The 12,655-nt window shown below is 35.7% G+C and overlaps 1 protein-coding gene across 1 annotated transcript in view; it reads right to left on the bottom strand.

Annotated features, from left to right (window-relative positions):
• MLLT10 (myeloid/lymphoid or mixed-lineage leukemia (trithorax homolog, Drosophila); translocated to, 10) overlaps window positions 1–12,655 on the bottom strand; it is a 134,426-nt gene that overhangs the window by 59,477 nt on the left and 62,294 nt on the right. Inside the window, exons 9-10 of the mRNA XM_009330562.1 lie at window positions 9,435–9,690; window positions 6,811–7,377 (exon numbers count right to left, since the gene is read on the bottom strand). Coding sequence (XP_009328837.1) covers window positions 6,811–7,377; window positions 9,435–9,690 — 823 coding nt within the window. The remainder of the gene's footprint in view (window positions 1–6,810; window positions 7,378–9,434; window positions 9,691–12,655) is intronic.

Here is a 12,655-nt window from a genome sequence, read left to right as displayed (position 1 = left end):
CTCTCTACAACTACCTGAAAGGAGGTTGTAGCGAGGTGGGTGTCGGTCTCTTCTCCCAAGCAACTAGTGATAGGACGAGAGGAAATGGCCTCAAGTTGCGCCAGGGGAGGTTTAGATTGGACGTGAGGAAAAATTTCTTTACTGAAAGAGTGGTTAAACATTGGAAGAGGCTGCCCAGGGAAGTGGTTGAGTCACCATCCCTGGAAGTATTTAAAAGACGTGTAGACGCAGCACTTAGGGACATGGTTTAGTGGGCATGGTGGTGTTGGGTTGATGGTTGGACTCTGTGATCTTAGAGGTCTCTTCCAACCTTAATGATTCTATGAACTTCTTCCCAATCTTTGATAAAAGCATAGAACATACCATGTTGAACTAATTTCTGCAGACCCATACTGCATGACAATACCCTACTAACTACTGTATTTTGAAATGCATTATTTCATATGCCAAACTGATGCACCATGCTATTTTTTCTTTTAGAAATCAAAGGGATAATACAGCACAGAATTAGGTTCATAGATATATTTGAGAAGTCGTGGCAGTCCGGTGAAGTTCCCACTGACTGGAAAAGGGGAAACACGACCCCATTTTTAAAAAGGGGAAAAAGGAAGACTCGGGGAACTACAGGCCAGTCAGTCTCACGTCTGTGCCTGGGAAGATCATGGACAGATCCTCCTGGAAGCTATGCTAAGGCACATGGAGGACAGGAAGGTGATTTGAGACAGCCAGCATGGCTTCACCAAGGGCAAGTCCTGCCTGACCAACCTAGTGGCCTTCTCTGATGAATTGACTACACTCCATTTTTACTCTTCTTTACACACAGCAGATACCGGAACTAGACACAGTATTTGAAGACCAGATGCACTCTGCTGAACACAGAGCTACCTTTCTCATTAGTCTGCTGTTTTATGCATTCAAACCTTTTTAAACACAGCTCAGCACTGGAAGCACAGACATAACTGATTATTCACCTTTACCCTTTTTCTTTTCAGCCCTTCCTTCCCCAGAAGGCCATCCTTATCCTGCAAGTACACATGCATCTTTCTTAGACATAATCTTTTACTTTAGCTCCACCAACACAACTCTTAGTTTGTATTGCTTACCAAGAGATCCATTTTACCCTGTCCTCATACACGGATTTTTTCAGAAATTGCAGAATTTTCAAATAAATAGCATAAGGTTGATAACTGGTGCACAGGGAAATAACCCAAAGTAAACACTCTGATTTAATAATTCTCTGATCAAAATTAAATTGAGACTTATCCATTAACTACATTTAATGCAAAGGTTTGCTGACTTCCCATCATTACAGGTCTTTACTTAAAATGTCACGCTGCATCAATTCAAATGTAGATATCTACTATGCCACTGCTTTTATTAAAAAAACCAAAAACCTCCAATAAGTTGTTTTCCATAACTCACAATAACCGCCATTAATTATTACATCTTTACATCTCTTAAAATCTTTCTTTCTTGTATCAGACACAACCTAATTACATAACATTAACTACCTGCCAGTCTCCTACAACTTCACAAGTTTTAAAGACTTACTGGAATTTAACACTGACAGGCTAAAAACATGAAAATATGAGGTACTCATCATCAGGAAATGCCACTTTATTACTTCTGGCTGTAGCTGCTGATAACACCTGTTTTAGTTAAGAACATTGACAGGGGGATCTATTTCACGATAATCCCCATTTTCATAAGCTTCTACTACCTCATGTGATTTCTTCCCAATTACTTACTGTCTCCATGTTTTCTACACCAACAATCATCAGTTTTAACATTTTAATCTCGTATCAAACCATTTCTATTGAGCCTCAAATATGAAGAACGAAATTATCTGCACAAGAATTTTGTCTTGTGTGTTTTCTACACCATTTGCTTAGTCCTAAAAGGTCATTAATATCTATTAGTATCAATTTGTCCTTTCTATTCTATCTCCTCTGGAATACAAACTGGCTTTTTAACACAGCAAGACTTCTTTTTCTGCTTTGGCTTCTGGGGCAGATAAATGTAATAGCACAAACTGTTTCAGAATAATTTTGTCTAAACTCTTTCTCCCAATAGATTTAGCTAGTAAGTCAAAGGCTACAGAGGAGTTTAAACGTAACATCATAAAGGTTTAACATAAGCTCTGAGGAATTCGGTGACTCAATGAGAATGATTTCAGGTTACTCATCTACTTTGAAGCTCAGAGTTCTCTTCCATCGTCAGTATGAGAGTGAGCTTAACAGTAAGATCATCTCCTTGCACAGGAGCATAACATTTGGCAGAGGCTTCATCACTGCTTGAATCAGATGAGAAAGGAGAACAAAATACATGGACTAAGCTGAAGCATTTAGTAAACTCCTATATAAAGCTGAAATTTGACTGCACAAGACAAAATCAACCCAGAGGGACCTGTGGCAAAAAACATTAACTGTTTCTAAACCAGAGTTTGAAATATTGCTATATTGAAGTACAATACTGGGCTTGGAGACGTCCTTTATGCCGAAAACTGTCTAGTATTACCAACCAGAGCATACCGAAGACTGGTGAAGGGTAGAATATATATGATGTAGAGATAAAAATGTAGGAAGACCAATTATAAGGTTGCTCAATTGTGACAAAGGAATTCCAGAAGATGGGCACAGCAAGGGTGCTGAAAGAATGGGCTAACCATTTCAAGGCCCAATTTGGAATTTAACCTTCTCCAGTCTTCTTAGAGAAGAAAGGAATTGCTTTATAAGCTCTTGTAGGGTTTACAGTACTCATATGGGCATAAAATCAATTATGTAAAAATTAAAATATTGAAGCAAATGATCCCCTGAAGACCTTAGCAACTGAAGTTAATACTGCACAATTTGTTGTACACTTGAAATCAAGGACAGAACTGGGAAAGACAGAGAAGCATCCCTATATGCTTGAAGCACTGTAATTCTTCCAGCAGCAACTATCCATGCAGAACTTGCAAGATAACTGTGCAAGAACTTTATCTACCATAAAACAGAAATTTCTGTTTACTTCTGACATTTGATTGCTTTTCATTTTACCTTGCTGCATTATTCCACAAAAGTCAGAAGGTACTGTACGTCACATAAAATGTTTTTTTTTCCTATTGCTGTGGGACGTGAGTTCTCAGAAAACTCTTCACGTACTGGAGTGTACTCCAAACAAAGAGGGGCCAGGGCCTGCACAAACTGCTCGACAGAAAAATACAGCATGTATGAAAGTTATTTACCATAACTGTATTTTTTCTTCTTCCCACCACCTTATTAGTTTCTGCACTATTGTTGAAATAAAGTGCAAGTATGGTAAAAGAAACATTTGATCTTGGAATCTACTACTAGCAGAGGTAAGCACTAGGACAAGACGCTACTGATCTCTTCCAGTCCCTGGATGAATGTTTTCTGTTCTTTAATCACCATTGTTGTGAAAAGAAAAAATAAAAACCTTCAGTAGGAGGGATCACTGCTTTACAATACTTTGGACTAGAAATCTTTAAGTATTATTCCCTAGAAGGATGCTGAGAATGAACTTATTCCTGAGAATACAACTAGTGTGACTTTTAAAAAGTTAAATAGCTCTATAAAATTGTAGAGTTCAGATGAAACCCTCCCCCATTAAAGAAATTGGATCCTGAAATCACTCCAAAGACCAGTCCCTTTTTGGGGGAACCAGTATCAGCTTTATATAACTCCCACTGACAACTGACTTATGTCATCTTAAGACAACAAACTTCCTTGTGAATTTCCAGCAGAAAGATAAGTATGGTTTGTAAATAAGCCGTTAGTGGCTAATGAAGATATTCTGGTTTGTTTGTTTGTTTGTTTAACAGGACAGATGTACTAGGAAAATGTTAATTTAATATAAAAATTCCTTATCTCCATACCAACTAAATTTTATTTCATTTTTTAAATTACTTTTCATTCCTTTGAGTACACTGTTAAAGTAATGCATATAGTGTTTCCTATCAGATTATAAATACATTTCAGAAAAAATTATAAAGAGCATTAAGATTGAACATTCAAGCGCTCAGAATTTTTAAAGCATCAGATCAGTTGTGTGGCAGCTGTAATACAACCTGAGTGTATGTATTGTAACAGCTTTTAATTACATGGCCTTGTACTATTCATGGTACATCTCTGTTCTTATTAAGCACGAAAACAGAAGTTCTGTGGACTGGAAAAAAGTTTGGAGAGGACAAATATTTTCACAAAATGAGCTGAATGTACTTACTCTGAATAGAAGTTTTATGGAAGACATTTAATTATGTATAAACAGCACATGATGAATCCGCTTTACCTTTTAAAATAAGCTTTCCTTCACATTTCTTCTAATTTGAACATTAACTGTGAACAGGATTATCATATATCTGTAAAGTAATGATTTTCATAATTTTTATGCATCTCAGCAAGTACTCTTAAGAAAACGGAAAAAGAATGGTAGCTTAAGATAGCTGCAGTTAAGGTTATTAAAAAAAAAAAAAAAAAGAAGAGGAGATTCTTGAAAAAGTGCCTCAAAAGCTTTGTTTAGTATGGTCTAACTCATTCCTGATTCTGCTTCTTTGAAGTAACAAGACAATTCCAAGTAAGAGTCAGAAAAAGCTTTTTGGCTTGACTCCCCCTGCATTTTCTCTCACTACATTTAACATGCATAAAATCTATTTGGGGTTTTGGGTCAAATCGTTTAGATTCACTTGTCGGATTTTGTTACTGAACAATATAGAGACATTCCAAAGAGAAACATCAGCGTATCATACCTGAGAAAATGCTATGTTTCTGATAGTACTGATAATACTCATATGCCCTTCCTCATTGTAACAAAGTTGTAAATGGACTGCTAAACCTAGAAAATGCTTATGATGAAGTGAGGAAAGCAGTAGTACAACCTACTTCTCTCTTTCTACTTCTTTCAAGTAGAAAGAGGGGAGATCAGGGAGAAGAGCACATTAAAACAATATGCTCAGACTCAAGCAGAAGTTTGTGGATGAATTTAAGGCTCATGCTCGAAGGCAGAGACATCCCATCTGGTTTTGTTTTTTGGGTTTTCTGGGTTTTGTTGGGGTGATTTTATTTACAGATTTTGCTTGTTTGTTTGCTTGTTTTTCATTCATATTCTTTGGCACCTCCAGAAAATATCACTGTTTCAGAGGACAGGTCTAAGGCTGGCTAGCAAGAATCTAAGTATGCTTAACAGAGGTGAAATTATAGGCTGAACATCATCATAAATGTAATAAAACCTAGCCGATATTTCCATCCATGTATTTCAAAGCTTTTTACAAAGGGAGTTTAACATTATCACTGGCATTTTATAGATGGAAGAGTGAGATGTAGTAAAGAGGACAAAGGAAGCAAGGATGGACCTGGCCAGGGAAAGGCCTGTTCTAGGAGCTGACAAGACCACAATATTCTAAGACAAACATAAGGTGGGAAACATGTCATTCACTTCAAACCAAGATCTTGTACTTCCACCTGTTACCCCAACTACAATAATACATAATCTACCTCAAAGGGATTATAAAGGAATAAGAAAGTTCATACTAAAATAATAAGAACACGGATCTAAATCTGTTGGATGATCTCTGTCCATAACAGATACGAGGTCAACATGTTTCTAAAACTGCATTTTAATCAAAAAGATAGACAGTGAACTAGGAAGTTTTGTCACATACCATTTCTCCCTATTGATTTCAAGACAGGAAAAAATTTTTTTTTCATATAGTTGCCACTGCTACACTGCTATTGCCATTATTACCTGTAATAAAAATCATCATTTGCCTACATCTAACAATGATATAAAACAACGTGGGTTTGAGATCAAGTTTTTAAGTACCTGCCTTCTTCTGAAACAAATATGAAGTTTTTTGTTTCTTGAAGTATTTATATTTTTAAAGTATCTCTTGCTTATACAGTGAAAATATACAATACAAAAGCATAAAACCCTGCCCACCACCAAATATTCAAGTTCCATTTCTCTTTCCCCCCAAAAAAGAAAAATTAAGCAAGAAATCCACCAGAACAACAAAAAGGACAAAATTTCAAAGTTACAAAAACAAGGTATCAGATAGTTTGCTATTTTTTTATCCAAACACAAAGGTCTCGAAAGAAACATCAACGCAACAGAGACTTTGGTAGATACGGTATTCTGCAAGGTCATTCCATACACAGGTTTACTGGGAACAGAAAGCCTCTCACAGCCCCAGATGCACATAACATTTAGAACAGAGGAAGAACAAACCAGCCAATTTCAATTGCTAAAAAGCACACAAGAATATGAAAATGTCATCTGGCTGCACAGGGGTCCAGATTCAGAATATCCTTTTACATGTTTAAACTAATCATTCTCCTTATAAACATTTTGATTTTTAGTTAAGCTAAATTGGGAAAAAATAATTGAGGGACATACTCAGCACAGCTGACATGCTTGAGTACTGATTTTGTTTTCTCTGTGTAACAGAACATACAGACTATATAGTCTGTATAAACTATCATTTATTTTAGATAAACCTGTCACATGTAATTTCCAAAGAACCCATTTTCATGCAACTTATTTTTTCACTCTACAGCCTCAAAACCTGCATTTATATAGCATATAGGTCGATACATAGGTCAATCTACTACAGCCACCTACAGCACAGTGGCACCTATACATGGAACAAAATTTACTCTTCCAACAATCATATTCTAATTTTTACTTTTTTTCCCAATGCAACTTTCAAGATACTTTAAATGATACTCTGTTCTTGAAAAGCATACTCAGAATTACGGCTAAAATAATAAAGACATATTTTGAGGTAAGAAAACAAATCCAATAAATGCCTACCTGAACCCACTGGAGATGAGCCAACACTAAGACTTTGTAAACTTCCATTCCTGAGCAAAGTTGGAGATTTTTGAAGACCAGAGCTTGTCACGCTTCCTGCAGCAGATGCCACAGATGAAGTTGGGGAAGCAGAAGAAACTGAAAGATGGGAAATACTTTCTTGACTTTTATTTCCTTTGGGTCTACCAGGCCCATGTTTACTTTGCTTATTTCCCTTCCGTTTCTTCTCTGTTACAGTTTCTTCTTCTATTCCAGAAGTTTGAGCTCGTTTGTATGCTGTAGAAGTAAGGCTTGAATTACCTATGTCTCCAGGTGAGCTGTCAAAGTTTTTAGATTGGGAAACAGCTGATGATGAAGGGAGACCAATTAAGGAAGTGAAACAATTGACACCCCCCTCTTGACTCCCAGTCTCTCCTTTATGTACATCTTTGGTTGACGAAGCCTGTTGAGAATGCGTGAAACTGTCACTTCGCAGATCTGTGTCTGTAAAACTCAAAAAATCCTGGGGAGATTGAACTGAACTTCCAGAAGATGACTTTATGCTCCCAGGAGTGCCCAAAAAGCTTCCTAAAAAAGAAAGTAAAGAAAAAGTACTATTTTTCCCCCCCCGTAGTTGATGAAAATTGATGGAAAATATTAGTATCTTAGAATACAAAACTTTAAAGTGCAACGACTTCATGAAAAGCGTTACCAAGAGCTGACGAATTTATTTTTAAAATAACTCACTGCTTCTCCTTTTGATCTTCACTCTGCTGCATCTGATTCTCAGATTCCTACCTGAGATTCAGATTTGAATTTGGGGCACAAACAAGGTGAAAATGAATAAAAGGAGAATAACAACTTTGCTGTTTAGGCAACTTTGACATCCCTCATGTTTTGAAGCCACAAAAAACACTTGGTGCAAGTCAGAGCAGGTTTTTTTAAACATATACATATATAAAAAGTAGAAGGCTGATAGAAACGTGCTATGATCACATCTACGCTATGCCTACAATCTTCCTTCCCATTCTACCTAAATCAAGGGTCTGACACAGGTCAAGGGAACAGCAATTGCACTTAATTTACCCTGGCTAAGGAGGTGTTCCACAGAAGAGGTATTTTTCAAAACGACAGAAGAGGAAGTGGAGAAGAGTGTATAAAAATGGCATTTTAAGATTTCTTTAGCACTGTCAGAGAACCATAAAGATCTTTTGTGTAACAGAATTACATCGCTTCTGTAATATTTGGAAGGCAGTCATTTCATCACTGTGTTAGTGCATGCAAGGCAGAAAATGAAGCACATGTAGGAAATATAAACATCTACTTTCACTGAAATTCAGTAATTTTATATGGGTGGGTGCATGTGGGTACTGTTTTGTAGAATTCAGAGTGATAACTATCCCATCAAGAAAATACTCCTAAATACGACATTAGGTATAAAAAAAAGTCCTTTAAAAATTACTGGTTTATAATTCGTACTCCATTAAACATTATTAAGAATTCCAGTTAAAATATAATTTACATTAATGCAGCAATTTAAAAAATCATAAAAACATTGTTGTTTTGTATTTTAAGTAAGTTATATCAACTTCACGTAATAGAGCTTTAAAGAAAATATATGCACATAGTAAAGATCTATTTTGCCATCTGCAGTGAGCAAGATTTTTCTTTAAATGCAGGATTCCAGAAGGCAATTTTCAAAGTTTTGAGAATTTAAACAAAAAAACACTTCAGTTTTTTCAAGTAAAAAAAGCCTAAAATATTGAAAGAGTTCTAGACAAATTTAAAAGTGCTCACTGCATAAACTAACTCAAAGAAAGAGCAGCATCATAAAGCAGAAAGGACAGTCAGCTACTCCATGCCACAGTGAAAATTATGGAAAAACAATTACTTTACAGAAGGTCTAGTTTATTGTATTTCAAAATAACATGTTTTATTAGTTAAGTAATAAAAAAAATAGACTTTTAAAATTTTTTTATCTTTCTTCAACTCTGATGAAGATGCCATAATAAAATTAGCGTTTTAGAAGCATCAACAGTGCATTTAGTGGGTTTTAGCATGTTCAAAATGTCAAAATTTTTTATTACATAAAGTAAATAAACTGCATATACTTGTCACATAATCATCTTCTGCTTACATATTTCAATGACAAAAAAATAAAAGTAAAAAGGTCTTTCACTTTGAAGAAAATGGTATATTTTAAATGTCTGCAACTTGAAAAATTATTTAGGGGCCACCGCATCCTATACATTAGGTAGTCCACTTTCATTCTAATATGCACTAAAAAAACATTAGTATTATTCCCTTAAAGAGCTAAGACAGACCCCTAGACTCAAATTCATATGTTAAATTTTACCCCAGACTAACTTTTCAGCACATAAAGAAACTTCTGGTTTTAGCAGTTAAAGAGAATAACCTTAACAGTCTAAAGAAAAGCATCAGTTTTGCCCTTTAAAGATGCACGACCTTCTTTTTCATGTTTATGGCAATGAACATTTTTTCCCTGAAAAAAGTTTTTTTTCCCCAAAGTGAAACAACATTCTCATTATTGAGGATAAAGGATGAACTACCTTTCAAGTTTTAAATATGTAAGATTTCTAATTCATGTCAAAGCAGAAGTCGTGTTACAGCATAACAATTAATACCTTGCTGAAAAGGGCTAGCCGCAGTCACAGTTGTTCCTGGATTTCTTCCAGCACCAGGCTTTCTTCCCCTCTGACCTGAGCTATGACCTGCAGATTTCTTCCCTTTGCTCTCTGACCCTCTAGCCTCTGAAGAATCTTTTCCACTTGAAACGTGTGTAGAAACTTCCTGGAAATTTGCATTTGTAAATCGAGCTGTGGTATCTTCCAACCGCTTCAAGGAGCCTGACATGGAGTTGTTGCTAGTGCTTGTGTATGTCTAGCATTTTGATAAGAGAAAAGAAATAAGAGAAAAGAAACAGTTAGGTCACACAAAAAACTGTAACAAAAGAACTGTTTAAAAGAACCCATTCTTTCAAATAAACTTAGAAGTGTTTAAATACTAAGGTAACTGGCAACAGCAGGAGTTACATAAACGAAATTGTTAAGATTTTCAGCAAACAACTGAAGTGCATAAAACTTCATTTTGTGGAAAAAAATGCACAAAAAAAAGTCAGGTTTGGTTGAAATTTTTACTTCATTGAGGTCAATGGATTAATCTCAAATCTATGGTTACACAGTCTTTCTATTCTATTTAAATAGGATATTGTTATTTTACTGCTTAAAATTAAGAATTTTTTTTTTTAAAGAGACTTTAAATGCTTTTCTGAAAATACAATTTTTATGCAGTTTGTTTTGTCAAACTGGAAATGTGGTTCCATCAGCAGTGGAACTGATGAAGGCTTCAGAACCTAGGAACTTGCATTTTTAAGACCTTATAGTCTCAACACCGAACCAAAATCAACTCCAACAAGCCCTGCCCCTTATGTTTCCACTTCCCATCATCACACTAGGATTCCCTGCCATCTGAACCACCCCATTCAGCCAGTTCCTTAAGTATCATCAAGCAAAGAAGACACATGAGATCTAGTTGGCCAAGACACATGCAGGAATGACTGGCTACCTACTACAACCCTGCTGCCTGACAGGAAGGAAAAAGCCTAACATGTTCTTGAGCTCCTATTGAAGACTTCTTCCTCAAGCCCCACCCATCCCCAAGAATTTTGGCCCTTCTCCTACATCCATAAACTCTTCACAGGGCTTTCAACAATTTTATCTTTAGGCCCATTATTCTTCCATTAAATTTTGTCAGAATTGTTCATGTTGGTGAACAATAGTCAAAATAGGTTCACAGAAAGTAATTAGATGAGCAGGGAAACTGTGTGCACAGCATTAGGAAACCCCACAAAGGAATATAATTGTTTTCATAATTAAAAAAAAAAAAATTGGAATTGTGATAGCAGAATTTTAATATCAGAAGAAGCAAAATGAAAGCAAAATTAGGAAAAAGGAAATAATATTCTATTATTTATACTCAAACCAGCTAGTAAAATAGCCTTTTGACTGTACCAAGCTTCTTCAACAAAAAAATATGGATCAAACCTAGAAGCTATTCATCTGTTCAAAACAAGCTTAGTTTGTTTTTCAGTTCTTTATAGAAGAGAGTTTAAAATAGTATCTAAATTTGTCTCCATTAAAGAGCACACAAATATATGCCTCTCAAAATTGAGCATATACACAAGTTTTCTCTTCCCCCACTGGGATGCTTGCTGAATTTAGGCCTAGAGCAGAATATTTCCTCATCTTTACATACAGCTTTGTATGGCTGGTAGAGAAAGTTTTCCTATTTTTACTAAAACAGCTAAGACATTTACATAGAACTTAATTTTCAGTTGCAAATGCCAGAAGACAACTAAATATGCAAGCTTTGAGGAAGATGAAAATTTCAATCTATTTGCATACTGCCCTGTATGAATTACGGGGGGGAGGAGTAGTGTTTATTTCAGGGGAGGAATCACTTGCCCAATAGCTTCTTTAAAAACATGGTTTCTATGGGAATTGCTTTACTTGAATTCTACTGCTAGTCTGTTGCTTTAGTATTAGTTTCTACTGTTGTTTTTCAACTGTTCCATGCAAACACTCTAAACCAAGCTAAGATGGGGTACCGCTTTCCACACTACAACAGAAGACCCAAATGACTCCAAAGACAGTAGAGTAATACATGACTCTGAAGGATTCAAACTGGTTGGGCTTCATGCTTTGTTTTACACTGTCAGTGTCTCCATGCAGAATAGGCCAACGTAGGAAACAATCACGCCCACTCTTCAAGCACTTTCCCCATTAGCATAGGCTAGTCCTGAAGCTCTCCTTCCCACTTACAGCAAATCTATGTGACCTAGTGTAGTAAAAAGCCATGTAAAGACAATGCTTCTAAACTCTTCACTCATGAGTGAAAAGAAGTAGAGCACACCCTAAATAGAAATCCAGTATTAAAACCTACTATAGACTCAAATTCTATTTTGGCAGTTCCTTTCTGCCACTTGAGAGAAGTAATTCTTCTTAACATCTGAAGCTGAAACTTTGATATACTAACTCATGTTGAGCACCATTACATCTTTAAGGTCCACAAGTAACAATGTCTCCATGTTAGCATTAAATTAAGAATAAACAAGTGTTTCATATTTTCATACTGTTCAATTACTGCTACTTTTTCTTCCTATAGCAAGACAAATCATAATAAAATTAATCTCACTATACAATATTCTAAATGAAAAACATACATCATTATGAACATGTACGACATATCTGTAAAGTATCCGCTGGTATGAAACAAACTCTGCATAGCCCATCTAAAATCCAACAATTTCTAGCTAGCAAAGAATTTCTTTTAATTTACCTACCTAAAAGAAAGGCAAAACATAGGGCTATATTTGCAATTTTGAAGGGCTATTGTGAACTGCAATAAAAATATATTACAGATTTTCTGAATAACGGTGAAGAAAAATCAGTTTAAGTCTGTTAAAGGACAATGTTAAAAATAATTTACCTCAAATTTACATTACTGTACTGGTAACTGTTTCCAACGAAGATGGAGCCAATTCTAAGGTAAGTTTAGTAGTTAACTTTTTTAACTATTATGAAGTCCACAAGTCTGCTCAATTTTGCTGAAACTGATGTGTCACTCGACCCGAGTTAAGAAGCAGTAGTTCAAATTTGGGTCATTTGAACAAAAGGTTTCCGGACATGCAATAATCCAAAGCAAAAGCCAGGCTTTTTCCTAGGATCCAGGATTTCTCCTCTTATCCAATTCCCTCCTTTCCTAATCCTTATCTCCTATCTGCTCATTTGAATATTAATTGCAAGGATAATTCTCTATAGGTATCAACAATCACAATTTGATGTTA

Source organism: Pygoscelis adeliae, unplaced genomic scaffold, assembly GCF_000699105.1.
Source record: "Pygoscelis adeliae isolate BGI_AS28 unplaced genomic scaffold, ASM69910v1 Scaffold27, whole genome shotgun sequence".
Taxonomy (NCBI): domain Eukaryota; kingdom Metazoa; phylum Chordata; class Aves; order Sphenisciformes; family Spheniscidae; genus Pygoscelis; species Pygoscelis adeliae.
The sequence above is the reverse complement of the archived record's forward strand: the minus strand, read 5'-3'. Positions and strand labels throughout refer to the sequence as shown.